The 18966-nt window shown below is 36.2% G+C and overlaps 1 protein-coding gene across 9 annotated transcripts in view; it reads right to left on the bottom strand.

Annotated features, from left to right (window-relative positions):
* The window catches only part of NRG1 (neuregulin 1), a 233866-nt gene that overhangs the window by 144352 nt on the left and 70548 nt on the right, over positions 1 to 18966 (bottom strand). For 6 of the 9 annotated variants that reach the window (XM_061404427.1, XM_061404426.1, XM_061404429.1 and 3 more), the window contains exons 4-5: positions 14775 to 14825; positions 12705 to 12755 (exon numbers count right to left, since the gene is read on the bottom strand). The exons of the other annotated variants lie outside the window; for them this stretch is intronic. In XM_061404427.1, the coding sequence (XP_061260411.1) occupies positions 12705 to 12755; positions 14775 to 14825 (102 nt within the window). The remainder of the gene's footprint in view (positions 1 to 12704; positions 12756 to 14774; positions 14826 to 18966) is intronic. 9 annotated transcript variants of the gene reach the window in all.

Below are 18966 nucleotides of genomic sequence, written 5' to 3'. Positions count from 1 at the left end.
CTACAGTCCACGGGGTCACAAAGCGTCAGACACGACCGAGCGACTGAGCACAGGATCATCAGTTCAGGTCTACATTATCCAAGTATCTAACAAATATAATTTGTTACCAAAAACCATCTAGTTTTAACTCCTTTTATCATAGTAAATGTGCATATATATTTCTGTACCTTGTTCAGGAACCCTGATCCATAGAATTGATCTGGTCCAAGTGATCTCAGTAGGGGAAAAGAGCGTATTTAAAGGTAGCTGCAATGATTATATGGCCTTAGAGACACATGATGGAGGTCACAAAAGGAACCTTCTGAAGGTTTTTTTGTTCACCTCGACCTCTACTCTCAGTGGTCAAAAAGAACAGTGGACATGGAGTCAGAGAGGCTGGTGTGGAATTTAGATATTAAAATAACCTTGACAAATACTGAGTTATCTAAGCCTCTCAGTGTCTTCATCTACCTAATGGGACAAATACTATCTGTTCTCAGATGAAAGTACCTGACACATGGTAGGTCTTCATTAAAAAATATTATTATACTTCATTATTACCTTTTTAATAATAACAAAAGAAAAATCCACCTTTTTAATGCTGTGGCATTCCCTCACTCCCAAATGACTCTTCAGCACCACAGGGAGGAACAGCGACCAACCAGTTAACTTGTAGATTTTCAGATAATTTGCAATAATCCCATCTAAGATGAAACGGGGGCTTCCCAGGTAGCTCTAGTGGTAAACAAACTGCCTATGGATGAAGGAGATGCGAGAGACAAGGGTTCGATCCCTGGGTCAGGAAGATTCCCTGGAGTAGGAAATGGCATCCCACTCCAGTATTCTTGCCTAGGAAATTCCATGGGCAGAGGAGAGGATCCTGGCAGGCTACAGTCCATGGGGCTACAAAAAGTCAGACGTGACTAAGCACGCGCGCACACACACACACACACACACACACACACACACACACGAGCGCATGCACACAAGGTGAAACAGTCTTATAAATCATCATGTAAAAAACTGATCATAAATGGAAGAAACCTTCAATCTATGATTTAAGTCAATGTGATCTGTCAGTGTGAATTTATTCAACCTTGATTTTTAAATATTTAAAAGTATTTAAATATTTAAATATATTTTTCATGATTGAAGGTTAGTTGGTTTTCCAATAATTACACCTATGTACAACTTTTAGAAATTATGACAATCTAACTAGAAAAATCATCTCACTATTAATGATCATTTCCATTTAAAAAAATCCTTCCTAGGAATCAGAATCGTGGTGTGTTATTGGAATGGAAACACAAACCAAAATTTCTTCATTCAAGACCTTACATTCCAGTTTGGGAAGTGATGTAGACACCCGTGACAGTTAAAAGTGGCAAGCTTGTTGTCTGAAGCAAGAGCAAGGAAGTCACCAAGACAGTAAGGCTGGGCATTGGAAGATAGATCTAACATATGGGTATAACAAAATACAGAGTTCACTTTTATTCTTTGATTACAAAAAGACTTTTTTTTCCCTTACAATTTCAAACATCCTTTTTTTTGACACTTAAAACTTGTTTTATTAAAAACATTTTTTGTTAAAGAGACTGCCTAAAAATGTCTGAAATTTGCCTTTAATAAAATTATAAAGAAAGTTTGGGGATGGTTTGTGTGTTTTTAAAACACTCAAAATTTTTTTTCTTCTTCATTCTTACTTTCTTCTTCTTTTTTTTTTTTCATTCTTTAATAAAATATACCAAGGTCTGCACCTCTTCTAAAAACGTGGGAGAGAATGACCTTTTAAAAATTATGTAGACTAGAGCTGACCCTATTCTTCATGAAGTCTCACTCTACCAGAAACTTCAGTTAGACTTATCCTTGATACCCTTTTTACCCAAAAGGTCACAGCCAACATTCTAGAAACTTAAAAAAAAAAGAGCAGAAAAATTTGCCATAATACTTGTTCCTATGTGTACACACGGAGTGGATGTGATGTTTCATTCCTATTTTTGTACTAAGCTTAACAATTTTAAATCTCAGTTCCCTTTACCTGCACCGTAAAGACACTTATAAAGGCTCGAATAAACCGCTTATGTGCCCTTGAGCTACCTATTTTCTTCCTAAAGCTTATCTTGCTTTCACACAGCCTCATTTGCACATACAAGCTAATTCTCCTGCCCCCATGATCTATTCATTCTAAAACATACCCAAGGACTCTTTGTGTGGTTTATTTTTTTGCAGATAGCTTGAGTGAACAAAGATGTATTTCTGCTTTGGAGCATTAGGGACATGAAATTAAGAAGCTTCTACAAGGAGAGAAGAGGAAAAAATTCATCTAGGTCAACTAGAGGGAAATGTACATAATTTATAAAAAATCTATTATGGCCACTTAATTTTTTTCTCAGGTATATGTAAAGTTACTCTTCTTTATATTCCCTTCATATCATACTTTACCATAAAAATATCCTGTCTGACAAGGTGGGTTCCTCCGGGCACATTTTATCAGAAGGAGGATATGTTAGATTTTACAGCATTAAAAAAAATAAATGTAGCAGCTTCCTTCTTTCTTATAGCTCTGTAGGCTGAGAATTATAAATAATTATGACTTGTTCTCAAAGTTACCTTATTTTTGAATGACACAGATTTCTGCAGGTTGACAAAATGTATCTCTGAGTAAAAATGCAAGACAACAGTTGTACAGAACATTATAAAAAATTTAACATATTATCTCCTGTAGATTATTCTGTTAATATATCTTTCTTCCTATATGGGGAATTTATAGTTAAAAACTTGATCAAATGACCAGAAGCTTGTCAATTAATCACTGTTCTTAGGAAATGAAGTTTAATAAAATTGAGAGAGAAATCATCTTAAAGGATAATTTTACTTTTCAATATTTAATAAGCAATAATTCGAATTAATTTACTATTTTAATTTACTAGAGTATCACTCCATTATAACTAAGATACATTTTAAAGTTTGCCATTTCTGATACCTTTGGACCAATTAAATGGCCAATTTATTTCCTTTAGGAAATAAAAATAAAAAACAAACTTTACCTAATGAAAATAAAATTCAAGAAGCTCCAAGCTTTCCATATACATTTCTGCTGCTGCTAAGTCACTGCAGTCGTGTCTGACCCTGTGCGACCCCATAGACGGCAGCCACCAGGCTCCCCCGTCCCTGGGATTCTCCAGGCAAGAACACTGGAGTGGGTTGCCATTTCCTTCTCCAATGCATGAAAGTGAAAAGTGAAAGGGAAGTCGCTCAGTCGTGTCCGACTCTTAGCGACCCCATGGACTGCAGCTTACCAGGCTCCTCCGTCCATGGGATTTTCCAGGCAAGAGTGCTGGAGTGGGGTGCCATTGCATTTCTAGGCCACCTAATAAAAAATATCTCCTTAGATATATCACGTATCTTTGTAAGTCCATTTGTGTATCATGGAAAAGTTTCTGATAATCAAAGAGTAATCTCACTGCAGTTAAACTCCTCTAAAATACCCAGTTAAATTTCTAAGTTCTTTAGAAACTCTCCAAACTTCTTTCAGAATCCTACATTGTATGACATAATTTCTGATGCCTCTTAATCTTAGACTCCTACTTTTTATTTTATTTTTTAACTTTACAATATTGTATTGGTTTTGCCATATATCAAAATGAATCCGCCACAGGTATACATGTGTTCCCCATCCTGAACCCTCCTCCCTCCTCCTACTTTTAGTGGCAAATGATAGATTCTCATCATCTTTTTAAATGAGATAAATGCCAGAATTCTGACTTCTTGGTAAAATGACAAAACTTTAAATATGAGGCAGAAACAACAATTGACTACTTAAAAAAAAAGACAACAGTAAAACAAATCACTACCCAAACAATACTTCGTTTTAAACAATACTTACCACAGAGTGAATAAACATGTTCTATCTGAAGCAATATTATTTAAAAAATAACTCGATTTAAAAGTCTGCGCCCCATGTTCTACTTTGTACTGGTGCACTGGGATGACCCAGAGGGATGGTACGGGGAGGGAGGTGGGAGCGGGGCTCAGGATGGGGAACACGTGTACACCCGTGGCGGATTCATGCTGATGTATGGCAAAACAATACAATATTGTTAAGTAATTAGCCTCTAATTAAAATAAATAAATTTAAAAAAAAAGAAAAAATAGTAAATAAAAAAAGAAAAAATAAAAAAGTAAAAGTCTGCACCCCACGTTCTACTTTGTTATACCATGTATTTTCACATCCAAAGAGCACAATTAGCCGCAAATAAGCTCTTCTACTTTACTGCAAACTCCTTCAGCCCCAGGACTATTCTATACCCACCTCTCCCACCCACCTCCTCCACCAAGAAACACACATCACAGTTCCTAGCACTGTGCTGGGACAGAGTAGGAACTGGGTTATTGACTATTTGTTTATTTTAATTAAAGGGAGGTCAGTCCTCAGTGGTCTAAGAATCAAATAGTAGAAACAGGCCCATCAAATCTGCATCGTAAATTTACCACTTACTTGCTGTTTGACCTTAGTAGACACTTAGCTTATCCCTATCTATATATTATTATTCTTACTATTAAAATGGAAATATTAATAGCTCCCAAATTTCTTTTAAAACTTAAAAGAAAAACTGATGAAACAGTTTATCATTACAGATGAAAGTTCCTTTATTTAACAAAGCCAGTCTGTCCTTCCTTCTTGCTCCCTCTCTTCATGTCATGTTTTACAAGGCTTGAAGAAGAGGTTCTGGAATACCTGAGCAAAAACCAGAACAACAGCTCATGTTTGATGAGCTAACCCAATCTAAATACCCAATCTCCTAAAAAGAGACAGTTATGGACTTGAAGGAAGATGGGCACAGCTTTAGGCTACAACCCACACTGGCCCATGTTATCGGTTTTTAAGATTTTGTTGACCTCTGACAGAGATAAAATGGAAAGCGCCATTCCAGCATTTCTTTGAGGATTAGTTGACCTATGTATCCACAGCCTCTCTATTAAAGAAATGAAGTAAGTACCCAAGCAATGGCTACGCTAGAGGCATTATGGTAAGAATAAGGCAGAGAACCGTGGGAGATGCTCACGGACGAACTACTAGAGACATTATTCCCTCTGAGTTTTAGTCTAACATCTATGAGGTTGATAAAGCCTCAATCAGCGTGAGTTCACACTTTTCAAAAGACCTGCTGACTGTTCTATGCAATCTTAAATGGAATGGACTAAGCATGCTTCTTTTCCTTTTCTTACTGGAAAAAAAAAGAAAATCCTAATCAACATGCAACTACTCTAGTCAAAGAAACTAGTAATTTCTCAAAATCTACTTAATCATAGGTTTAAAAAAAAAATCTGAAGTACTTTCTGGCTTTTAACTCTAAAGTCTGAACATTTTACTGATTTGAAAATGCTTCCCATGCATTCAGGTTTGAAAACTGTAACCCATTTTTCTACTCTTTTCTACTTTCTTCAGAAGAGGCTAAAACAGTTTTGAAATTAAAAGAGGGCATTCCTAAGAATGATGATAGCTCTTAGGTACTAATAAAGAGTCCTTTAAAAATGATATTTCAGTTGTCTTCAATTATTTAACTCATTATTTTCTTCACAATGGTAAATTTGCTTTAATTTTGTTTGCCCAATTAAATAATTTTCAATAACATTTATTGTTAACTTTCCTTTAAAATTCTCTCTCTCTCTTTTTTTTTTTTTTTTTTTTGAGCCCTATTTCCTGACTCTTCTAAATTTGTCTGCTCATCAGCTATAGAGGACCATGTTGGTTTGGCCTGGCTGGTCCACTTTCTCCATGTTTAGGTACAGAACCCTCCTCTCTATAGTGAACCCACAGCATGCAGTTAGTTCCCAAGGGACTGAGCCCATCTGTCCCACTAACCCAAACACACACACAGCAGTGGATATCTGACCCAGCCCCCACCCAATTGGAGTCATTAATCTCCTTGGGATACAGTCATTATTTTAGGGGTAAGTATATGAAGCAAGCAGAGCCAATCAGATTCTTCCTTAAAATCTGGTATTCGCATAAGAAGTGGATTTTCTCTTCTTAGATTATGAACCAAGAGGAAAGAGGCCTCAAGATATGAGCAGCTATACCCCTATCAGACAGAGAAAACCCACTAAGAACAAAGCCAACATTTGTAGAGAAGCAAAGCATAAAGACTGAGAAACTGTCATATCATATCATTTGAGCCTCTGGATCAAATTGGGCCAGTTTTATGAGCCAGTACACTTCATTTATATTTAAGCTCTTGGCAGTTGAATTTCTATCACCTGCAGTTGAGAAACTTCTAGTTGAATCACCATCCATATTTCTTACTGCTTTATGACGTTGTTCTTAACCCTTCCTGTACCTATTGCTCCTTTTTGAGGGGTGGGGGTACTGCTTCCTATAGCATGCAGGTCTTTTAATAATAGATAGGCCCCTCTTCCCATTTTTTTTCCCCTCTTCCCATTTTTAAAAGATCCCTAGACAACTTGAAAAAAAAGTGAAGACTGAAGAAATCCACCAGCTCAATCATTTACTTTGATAAGCAAACATCAAAATCCTGCTAGCTCTGTTTTCCTTGATGTTTTCTTTGTGCCTCTCTGACTCCATTCTCTTGTCTTCATGTCACCACTTAATTTTCCTTTAATTTTTACATATAATCCACCTCACTGCTCTATTCCTAATGATTAAAAACAATTATAGTTTTAATTCTTCTCTAAAAGCAAGAAAAATAGAGATGTCCTTCCTCTCCCAGCTGATAAAAAGATGGAGGATCTTTTCTAATGTTCAAGGGAATATTCTAATAAAAAGCCCCCCAAAGAATGAAATACAGGAAAATAATTGCTTTGGGGCTGATAATTTTATACTAACAAATATAGCTATCATACAAATTATATCTAGGATTTATGACATTATGCAAGGCTTCCCAGATAGCTCAGTTGGAAAAGAATCTGTGTGCAATGCAGGAGACCCAGGTTTGATTCCTGGGTTGGGAAGATCCCCTGGAGAAGGGAAAGGTTGCCCACTCCAGAATTCTGGCCTGGAGAATTCCATGGACTGTATAGTCCATGGGGTCATAAAGAGCCGGACATGACCGAGGGACTTTCACATCACATGCAGGAGGTTAAACAGTAATCATCCTAGAATAAGGTTACCCATCTACCCCCAACATCAACAACCACTGGGGAAGATTTCCCTGTTTGTTGAAAATCCGATTCCTACTAGCACAATGGCTCTTAATTCCACTTCTGTAAATAGCAATGTTTTGAAACAGGTAAATTCTCAAAGTCAAAGAGCAAGTCATTGGAATGATTCTAGGCTGTTTTCTGTCTCCTTTATAGTATTAAAACTTTGAATTATGTTGCTAGTAACTCAGCACTTTCCTGTCCATTTCATTATGTAGGAGATTGTAGAGAGTATATTATTTCACCAAAAAGTTGACTCTGAGATAATTGGTATAAGTGTGATTATACACCTAGACTCCATTTTGATGTTTTTTTTTAAAAGAAGCTCTCTTTTTCCCTTTTTTTAAGAAGTTCAAGTTACACAGACAGACTTAGAGACTGTCACACTGAGTGAAGCTAGTCAGACAGAGACAAATATCATATGATATCGCTTACATGTGGAATCTGAGAGAGTATAAGAGAACTCATCTACAAAACTGAAATGGAGTTACAGATATAGAAAATAAACGTATGGTTATCAAGGGGTAAGGGGTGGGGAGGGATCAACTGGAAGGCTGTGAATGACATACACACTATTATATATAAAATAAGTGACTAATAAGGATCTACTGTATGGCACTTGATACTTCACAATACTCTGTAATAACCTATATGGTAGAAGAATCTAAAAAAAGTGCATATATGTGTAACAGATTCACTTTGCTGTACAACTGAAAATACCTCAATAAAAATTTAAAACTTTTAACTATTAAAAAAAAAAAAAGAAGTTCAAGGTAGTTGCATGGATCCTGTAAGACTTTTTAATTTAAAAAAACAACATGATTTAAATCAGATGATTCAGGCTTAAATTTCTGTTTTACCACTTACATAGTTTTTGAATTTGGATATGTCAGAAATTTCTGAGTCTCAAGTTCCTTATCTAACAAATGGGATGAAATCTAAGTCATAGAATTATTGAATTATTGTGTGAATAAATGACTCAATATATGAAAATATACCTTATAAAATTTACAGTATGATACAAAAATCAGTTATTTATATATACACAGTACACACATATTTGTATGGGTCAAAAGAATAATTTTGTAACAGATTAATTTCAACAGAATACAAAGGGTAAGGATAATTTAGTTATAAGCTCGATGAAACGTTTTATCAAGTAGTGGAATGCAATGAGGGACACTGAATGCCTTTAGAAAGGCAGAACTGAGGAATGATATTCCAGTTGCAGGGAGTACGAGGGAAAGCTGTAAGGGAAAATGTAAGACATGTTCACATAGAAAATGAAAGAAGTGAGCATGAAGGTAAGAATATGAACACTGACATACAAGCCCTGACTTTTTCCCAAGTCCCTCTGTTGCCCTAAAAATCTGCAACTCACTCTCCAGGCAAGCAGGAAAGTGGAGGTAATACCAGTTGGGCAATCTCCTTTGAAAGTTTTTCTTTTATTGCCAAAGAGCATGCAATTTTTTTTGTCATTCTCCATAAGACACAGAATTACCACACCCTTGAAAAGACCATGTTTATAGAAATCTGGAAGCACAGTTTGCATTCAATCAGAAGTAGCTCTTCAACCATCACAGGACAGAGTTCATATTTGGTACCAAAAAAGATCTGAAGTTGGAATGACATTTTTTTTCCAGCTGAGAATCATCTAGCAAAGGTCTGGGCAGTTCTGTCTACATTTAGAGTAGGTCAGTCAGTTATAGATGAAGGGGGAAGTAAGAACCGTAGCTCTGAAGCTCACGAATGGGCCAGTAGACCTGGTCCAATCTATTCAATCCAGAGCACCAAGCTGTCTCCCAGGGAACATGCTGTAAATCTCATTATAACAGAAATGTTTCTGCAGACAAAAGGCATTCTTCCTTCAGCTAGCTTTTTTAGGTGCCAAATTAAAGACTGAGTTGTTCATTTCATTCAGAGATTTCAAAGAGGACTTCCTGGATAAGTTCCTTTCCAGTGCAGTCTTAGCTAAGAATATATATTATTTTGGAAAAGACAGTGATTTCTTGGCATAGAACTTCCAACATCACCATTTAGACTGAAAAATCATTAACTCCTTCCTGCTCCAACAATAAGGATAATTTCTTATGTTGCTCAAATAAAATGGAAGGACTCCCTTCATTTCTATTTTCTTCAGAGACACGTGCATTGTTCAAGTACTGGTTCTCTTCTGTCTACAGGGAAGACCATCTAAGTGCTAAACGATTCACATTCATTCGTTCATATTAGGCTTCTCAGTATAGTTTAAGATAAACATGATTATACAGACACAGTGACTGAGCCTTAAGGACACTGAATCACTTGCCTAAGAATACACAGTAATTAACAGCACTGGTATTTAGACTTAAGAACATGAGTCCATCTGATGTCTGTGTTCTTTTCATTTCCCTTCACCACCCTTTGATGGGTAACATAAAGATTACATGGGCTCAGCTGGTTCAAGGCAATGCATTTAGTTTAATCTACTACACATACTTTCAATCCACTTTGTATCAGTGACAACTTTTCCACCCATTCACAGAATCTCATCCCTTTCCATATTAAAGTCTTCTTCTTTTTTTTTTTTTAAAGGCAACAAAATGTCATGTGTTACAACAGGCTAGCATACTGCCTGGGTTTGAATCTTGCTTGAGAAACTTTAGATAAAATACATCAGTTTCATCATCTGAGAAATGGAAGAAGGTTTTATGAGAACCATGAACCATGTAAATCACCTTATACGCTGCCTGGCATGCAGTGAGCCTTCAATAAAGGTTTGCTATTACTATTACTATGATTCGAAACATATATTACTATTTAAGACTGTTTTCCAGAAAGTTCTCTTTATTTTCTTTCTTGTTATTATTCATTAGACTTTCTATTTTTGTTTCTCTCATTTTTATATTCAATTGGAATGGATGGGACTTAATTCAGTAAAGTGGTTGGTATAACAATTATATTTTTTATAGCATTTGACAAAATCGTCTGCAAAATGGGGTCACCAGCAGCTGGCAATTCAGAGAGAAATCGTTAAGGTTTGTCCTAAACAATCAATTTACTTTTTGCTGATGCTGTGTAAAAGAGGAACAAGATAGTCCTACTGACTTTTGCAAATTTGAAGCTCTTCTTTTCTACAACCTGTTACTTATGTGTAACAGGACACTCATTTAGCAAAGTATTCATATCTTTTAAGTCACAGATGCCTCCTTTACAAAAGGATAACATAAAATGAAGGAAAACAATGCTAATTCTTACCAAAAGATTATTATAAGACACTTTAAAAGAATTATAAATGAACAACTCTAAAAAGAGTGAATGTATAATGCAAATTCACAGAGGAAGTAGTTAAAATGAGCCTTACAAAGGGAAAGATTAGTATCATATCTTTGCTATTTCACCAAATTTATGAAATGCTAGGAAAAACAAATAGAGGGCAAAAATGATAAAGTGTTTGCAGATGAAACATGAATCTCTTAAAATCTCCAGTCACATACAGGTGTTTTGCATGTCTCCTTTCTGGCTGAAACAAAGCAAAAAGAAACCTACTCAGGGCTGATTATTTCTGACCTGTGGGAACTTTTCCTGGGCCTTTGACACTTTTATATATTTTGAATTTTTAAGTCCAGGGTATTATGATTGCTGGTTCTTCAAGTTTCAGCTCCAGCCTTTACTAAACTGAGATATGCTTGCATCAGAGCCCTGCCCCAGTGCAGAATTCCACTGAATATGGCCTTTGGAGGAGCTGAGTATTGCATGCTGCTAGCATGGACCTAGGACCCTGCCACTATTGGCTTATATTTCCAAAATACAGAACATAATTTTGAGATTAAAATATGTATTCATTAAATGGATACAATATGCCAAAAAAAAAAATTCATTAATCAACTCAGCAGTATTTACTGAGACCCCCCCAGGAGTGGGGAGTGACATACGGAAATGGGTCACTGAAATGTTTTAACGCAACGGTACACAAAGCCTTCTTTCTTACTTTTAAACCCTGACCAAGTATCAGGAACTAATTCTGCTGAGAGTTAAAGATCAGAGTCAAATTTCAAAATGACTTCTCTCTCCACAGTGTTGCAGTGAACAGAAATGTAAACTGAGAGATTCATTTCAGTTCCCTAAGTATTTCTTCCATTCCCAAACTACTCAGATATACTTAAGAATCACATCCATCCCATTAATGATAGGATGAAGGGTTCCAATTACAAGAGTTTCAATAACTTTTTTCAGTGAATCATGCAGGGGGGAAATGATTCCCAGACAAAATGACAGAGAGAAAATCCTAGTGTTTGCTTTTGCTTAATAAACACTCAAAAATAGAAAACAAGGCTCAATATGATTCCTCAACACTAGTTAGCTAAAATCTACATAATTATTCTAATCTTTTCCTAATGAGAATTAAATAACAAATATCCCAAACTCCCCAGAAAGGATTATCATTTTGGAGAATGTAATGCTTATCCTTAGGGGAAGTCAATCTAATCTGAGCATTTCCTTTCCTGTTTGATCTTACTAGATTATTGCCATCAATCCAGTTAAATGATGCTTTATCTAGTTAAAGTATAGTCAAAACATCATACTTCATGTAATAAAAATACACTGACATCGTATTGTGACAGTCTGGGTATCACCAACCCAAATGGATTTTAAAATCAAACTGGATATTTAGACCGATTGGCAAAACAATTGAAATTGCCTCAAGTAAGTTCAAGTATTTTATACAAGGCTGATAGAGAAAGGAAATTGTTCATTAAACACACTCTCTGGGCTAGAATAGAATAATTACAAGCTTTAAATAAAGAGCTACAATCAGGGACAGAAAGACTGTAGTTGTAAGTTTTATTTTCAAGGCCTGATAAACTCCCCTGTTGCATATCAAAATTTAATTCTAGGCTATTCACAATTTATAAGTATCAAAACTATTTTTACTAGTCCTTGCTAACTTCTTAAGTTCCCCTGATACAGCGCAAAGCACCAATCAATCTAACAGTTGTAGACCTCCACAAGCACAAAGCACATTTCACATTAAACATTTGAAAACTAATCTGAGATCTTGCCTAGGGACTTGCTTTCAAACATTTTCATAATTAGTCACTTGCTATCAAATTTGAATCAAGGGCATCTATATATAGTTTCCAAAATCCATCACAACAGACTTTATATGAGAACTGAGGAGCTTTGGAATAAAGATCGCAAACAGCTGGGTATCACGCCTTAGGCAGTTGCTGAAGGCATCACGAAACACTAAAAAAACAAAAGTAAAGAGACAAAGAACAACCGACAATGTTCTCTGTTGCTCATCCAGAACTAGGCCTCAGAATGGGTGCAATTATATTCCAACATTCACAGACATTACATTACCTTAAAACTGTATGTATGTATCTCAGGGGGAGGGGATATCTGGTCAATCCCAAGCAGAGCAGGAGTTCATTTCTATTCCAAACAGCAAACACCATTCTGTTCCCAAACTTGATACCCCATTCCCCAATAAGGATAGAGGAGAGATATGAACATGATCTTCAGAAGCAGATACTGTCTTGGGTTAAACACTAGTCAACAGAATATTTAAATATACTTACATGAAGAAGTATTTGTTCCTTCTGTTGATACTGATATTCTAATGGGAGACTCTATAAAAAATAAAAGTGGAATGAAGCTTTATTGAGTCATGCCACTTGGATTCTTAAATTAGAAATTTTGCCAGCCTTGGGTATCATCTAGAACAAGAGATCTAGAAAATGGTGCAACAGAAAAGCTGAAAGCATCTCAAAGTCAAAGGAAGGTATATGCAATATTCAAAGAATATCTGAATATTCCACAGAGGAATGTTTCTACAGTGTGGACACAAAGACTTCGGAAAGTTGCAAAAGGTACCCATCTGCAAAGATACCCCTCCACACACCAGCTGCTCTCTTCAAATTTCCTAGAACCACTACTCTGAACAGATCCACACTCCAGGTAAGACAGACAATTCCTTTTCTTAGGTTGGTCTTGATTTTAAGAAACATGAAACCAAAGAGAACACTCTCCACATTCAGAGAGAATGAAAGGCAACTTTCATGCTTAGAGGAAAAAAAAGAAGGATGAAAATATTTTCAGGCAAACTGCTCTGCATAAACATTCTGGCCAAACACGATGCTGAATATAGTCCATGCAAGGTCCACTAGAGCGATTACATTAGGATCAAACAAAACGTACTAAATAAATACATAATACAATCATTGGGGTTGCACAGCAGCTTGATTCTCTTAGATGGTAAGGCTAAAGAAGGAAAACCAGCATTTAGGTAAAGCAGAGCGTAAAACATACCTCATGCAAAAAAAAAGCATGAGACCATATTTAGGTAAAGCAGAACATAAAACATATCTCATGCAAAAAAAAAAAAAAAAAGCACGAGACCTAAAGGTTTTTATGAGTAAGAACTAAGAACAACTCAGTATCAAAGAAGGATTGAAATTCAGCAACCATAAAGCTATAAAGATTCAAGTCACATATCCGAAAATAATAGTTACAGTCATTCCAAATTCCCAAGGCAAGCAGCCCATAAATCTAAAAGCTCAGATTTGTAACAGCACCAACTGGGGTCAGAAAATGAAGTCCGTACATTAAAGAAATGTCAGAGTGAAAGGTGAGGAAATTCAGAAACTCTACAAATTTTTTCTTATCTCCATCTCTCTATATTCCTTCTCTCTCTCTATCATTCTTTTTCTGCTACTCAGAAAAGTGAGATCCTCTTATACTCCAGGATCATACCACCTTGCAACACAAGCATAAGCCCTAAATATGGTCAAAGTGGCTAAGACATAGAGAAAGTTAGCTCTTATGATTTTGAACAATGGCTTTGAAGACAAGAGGCTAAACTGGGGAAGGTAAGATAGAAAATGGCTGTTAAATCACATGGCCTCTGAGATTAAATATTTATTTGTAAATATGCTAAAGGTTTTGTTAACTACAGAATCACAAAGGATAAGAAAAAGTAAAAAAAAAAAAAAAAAATTAAATTCACACCAGATGAATGACATTCACGGCTAGTGGAGAAACCAATGAATTAGGGTTATACATGGGATAGTAGAGTTGGGTTTTAAGTAGCTAATATATGCTCAGATCACAACTGCTATCAGCAAATATTACAGGCAAGTGAGAAACAAACAAAACCAAACAAACCAAAAAGAAAAAAGCAACAGCATTTTAAAAAGTCAGGCCTATAACAGTGCTTCTGCCCAACTTTAGTGACTGACAACTGAGCATTAAGAGCCCAAAGGTCAGAGGTCAGACAATGATACTTTATCCAGGAATGAACTGTGATGGATGAAGGAGGGCAGAGCCCACTAAGAGAAACACCTAGAAAGATGTAAAAGCTGAAGTTACAACCCAGATATCTCCTTTCCTGGTGTAGTACTCCTTAAGTTGCATCTAGTTTTCTTTTTCTCATGCATGCCTCTCAGGTCCAAGTTCAGACACACAGCAAGAACTGTACTCCTTTAAAGAAAATCCAAAAAAGGCAGAATGAACTGGAGAAAAAATGTTGGCGCAGAAAACAGGAGCAGCTGAAACGTGGATGCAGAAGGGGTTCTGATTAGTAGAAGGAAGAGCCTGCTGTGATGCCTGTCGTTTTGGTTAGTAAAACTCGACAAGCTTATTTTCCTTACCTGAAGACACATACGCTGTCTCAGTTGAGGCTGGCATGCCAGTGGTGATCTCTGCAAAAAAGAAAAGTTGATAGGACATTACGATGTACAGTCAGGAGGCCGGGAGTCAGCTCCACAGCCTGCCTGCAAACCAAAAAATGTGTTTAAAGAAGGAAGTATTGCAAGGAGGTGATGAAAGCCCCGGCTTTATCCACACAGAGAGTGAGAAACGTGAAAAGAAGACTGTCCAAATAAGTAGTTTTTCTTTCTTGGGCCAAGAGCAGGAGATGGGCTGTGACAGAATAATTAGCAAGAAGTCCCTGCCCCCACTGGGCTCAGTGGAGAAGAATATATATAGCAAAGAGACAGCGGGCTCCGCTTCAGAAAGGAAGATAGAAATGGCCAAACCAGGAAAAATCAAAGCCGGGGGATCAAAGTTGTGGTCAATATTTTTAAATTAGGGAGCTCTGGAGAATTCCACTTCTGCCCAAATCAAAAGCAAGTAATGTTTCTAGTTGGGATTGATGAAAAACATCAGATTCTGGCATCAAATGCTACATAAAATTGCCAATGGTAATCATACAAGTGTCTGATCATTTCAGCTACTCAGGGCAGGGTACAGAGCAAGTAGGCAGCTTCCAACTCAAGGACATGCAGAACTGACCTGCACACTTCTGGACACACCATCATCATGGGAATTGTGACAGTACTGTTCAAACTTTGATGTGCTTTCTTACTGCCTTTTATGATGGCCTGAAGGATGAATATGTTGTCTAACTCTGTATTCATTCAGTCCTTCCAAAAAGAGCTGTTAAAATCTAATGTTTTCAGTAAGGCAAAGGTTTATGAAGCCTGGCAAGATGTAGAGATGCAACAGTGGGTATTATTTAACCATCACTGTGTGTATTATTATTATCAGATGACTTAATGATATTCTATTATTCACTATTACTAACCAGGACAAAAAGAAAAGTTGAATCTGTGATATATATATATACATATATATATATATATATGTATATATATATTTTAAAAGTTACTAGATTCTACTAAAATACTATGTTGTTTAGTAGTTAAGTAGTGTCTGACTCTCTGGTGACCCCACGGACTGTAGTCCACCAGGCTCCTCTGCACTAAAATCCTAAGTATGTCATATATTATCATTTTATGTTGGAATTAATAGCCTGTTAATCATGTAGTTGGAAAAGTTCATGACCAATAGAATCATCTTTAAATACAGATATGACCACTTAGGGTTTCCTTGTTAGAACTAGACTAGTAGGTAAGATGAATTAATTTAAGTGGCAATATTACTTCAAGTTCAGAGGCTCTAAGGATAAATGGTTTGTGGAATTGGAAAAAAAAATGGCTTCTGAGATTCAGTAGGTATGTTTAAGAATAAGCATCAAGTTAAATGAGTATATATAAACATCAGAAATACATCTTTAGTAAGACCAATTATATTTTCTCTCTTGCAAATTAATACGGACGTCCTCTCGAATGAGGCATTAGGAAGACACACCACTCAAGGTGCAAGATTATCAAGCCACCAGTGGCCTATATAAGCTCTTACACCTACTGAAAATGGGACACAGTGAAAGGAATCTGTATGTGAGGATGTATAATGTTCTTGGGACATTCTCAAGCAGCAACCACTAAAGAGGATATCCCAGGGGTTTTGTTTTTTTGTTTTTTTCAGTCAAGCCATGTAGAAGGTGAGACCTTAGTTCCCCAACCAGGGATGGAACCCATGTCCTCTGCATTGGAAGAACAGTCTTAACCACTGGACCACCAGGGAATCATGAACCCTGGACAGGAAAGCCATTGGCTTTATCCTCTTTAGAGTTAGCCTGCTGGCATTGGATATAAAAGATGGGGTCTGTAAAATCACTCTTTCTTGGAAATTTATTTCTTGGCTCTGTAGATATGGTTTTATTAGATGTCCTGTATCATTTCATAATATACTGATGGACTAAAAGATATAAGTGATATATAATATCAGTCAATTATGTTGAACTGACATGTCTGCCGTATTGTGTTTGTCATTAGCCTGAATAGGAAGGCCTTTAAAATTGATTTTTTATGAAAGCCTTTGAATACATCTTGCTTGGTATTATAATCATTCAGTAAAATATTTAATCAGCACTAAGTGTGAACTAGACCCTGTTGCTAAGCCCTAGCAAGCAATCATCGCGGGTAGAGTTAAACCCTTAGTAAAACTGCCATATTGCACGTCTTAATGACGTCTGAATGTTAAATAAATTGTATACTCACTTTGAAAAAATAAAACAATAAAGAGGATACTCCAAGTTGGTAATATGGCAATAACTTGTTTCTGAAGTGGGTACAACTAGCTTTCTTGATATGGGCTGCAGAAAATAAAAATGTTCCTTTTGGGGGAAAAAAATCTAATCGAAGAAAAATATTATGAAAGATTCACAGCATTTGTCTTTTTCTATAAGTTTCCAAGCAAGTACCCACATGGGGAGTGATGCTTCCTCATTCTGTGCTTGGACTCATCAGTGACACAATAGCCAGCCAGAAGCAGGAAGCTCAGGGTCACAAGGATTGGGCCAGAGTCCCAATCCTAGTATGAAGATCAAGACTCTCTTAAAATTTATTTTTGACAAACCAAGTAGTTGTTCACTGTGACCTTCCAAAACAAACCAAAAAAAACAAATAAAGAAACCCACAAACCCACATTCAGAGCTATTCTATCTCAGAGCATAAAAGATATCTCAATGGGAGGAAAGGTTAAAAATATTTCCTTTTTTAGTTGAATGACACATAAAACTACCAGAACAGGAGGTTAGTACAAAAATGTGTCTACACACAGAAAACTTAAAATAACCTCCTTTCCTAAAATTAGATATTTATCCTGGAGACCTTAAAAATATCTTTAATGATTATGGTTTCAAATAAAAACCTTTTGAATTATCTTGGAGGTAATACAAGCTCATGGGCTTCCCTGGTGGCTCAGTGGTAAAGAATCCGCCTGCCAATGCAAGAGATGTGAGTTCGATCCCTGAGTCGGGAGGATCCCCTGGAGGGGGAAATGGAAACCCACTCCAGTATTCTTGCTTGGAAAATTCCATGGACAGAGGAGCCTGGCGGGCTACAGTACACGGGGTTGCAAAGAGTCAGACATGACTTAGTGACTAGATAACTACAAGCTAAGAACTTGTACACATCTATACTAAAAGAATCTTGCTAATAAAAATCTTTTTGATTAAAGCCACTCAGGAAACATTTCTATGTGTATTTGGGGTAGAATGTACAGACTGAGCACATTAGCTCTTGTTATAGTGGTGACTGAAAATAATCTTGCAACAATTACAGATTTTTAAAAAATTATCAAGTCCTGCAGTCTCCTTGATATTTAAGCAACATATCTTCCCCCTGAGTAATTTGGTAAATTTTGTTAATTGATAAAGGACACCCCCTTCATTAGGGAAAATTAATAAAGACTTAGAATCATCAAGAATTGAACACAGCTGAGCAATTTATGCTGCATAGACAGGTAAACATATGAAACATTAATATATTTGTATGTTTGCTTGTTTAATAAACTGGACCTGGTCTCAAGAAAAATTGCCCTGTCTTAAAAATAACACCTTCTGGAAAGGAATTTTTCTAATTATTATGTATGCATGACTTGCTTGAGAATTCATTGTGAGCACAATATACTAAATATAACTATTTAGCAAAATACATAAACAAATATAAGCATACATATGATGTGTCTGTGTGTATTTAAAATCCAATTATGTGACTCTTTATTATTCTAAAATTATAGGTCATTGCTGTACATTTGAAAATAGTGATAAAGTATTTTTAAAGATTTAAGATGGGCATACTTATTTATTAGCACTAGTAAAAATGACTTCAGGAATATATTTAAGCATCTGAATTCTTGCTCATAATGAGTGTTAGTTTTAGCATGGTATTGACTGGGGGATTTTTGTAGAAACTAATGCCTGTGGCCTGTGATTTGTTATGTAAGTGAATACTGAAATGTCTCCAGTCAATAACACTTGAGCAACGAAAGACACTTTAATATGTTTCTAGTCAATAATGAGTTAAGCAATTGAGAAATTTTGGAATTAACAAATGGCATAGAGGCAGGATGAATACTATGCATTGAAAAGAGAGTCCTTTTCCACTCAAACTTCTCTTGCATACCACCCTTCATGGGAATCCTATGTGATGCAAT

This window comes from Bos javanicus, chromosome 27, assembly GCF_032452875.1.
Source record: "Bos javanicus breed banteng chromosome 27, ARS-OSU_banteng_1.0, whole genome shotgun sequence".
Taxonomy (NCBI): Eukaryota; Metazoa; Chordata; class Mammalia; order Artiodactyla; family Bovidae; genus Bos; species Bos javanicus.
The sequence above is the reverse complement of the archived record's forward strand: the minus strand, read 5'-3'. Positions and strand labels throughout refer to the sequence as shown.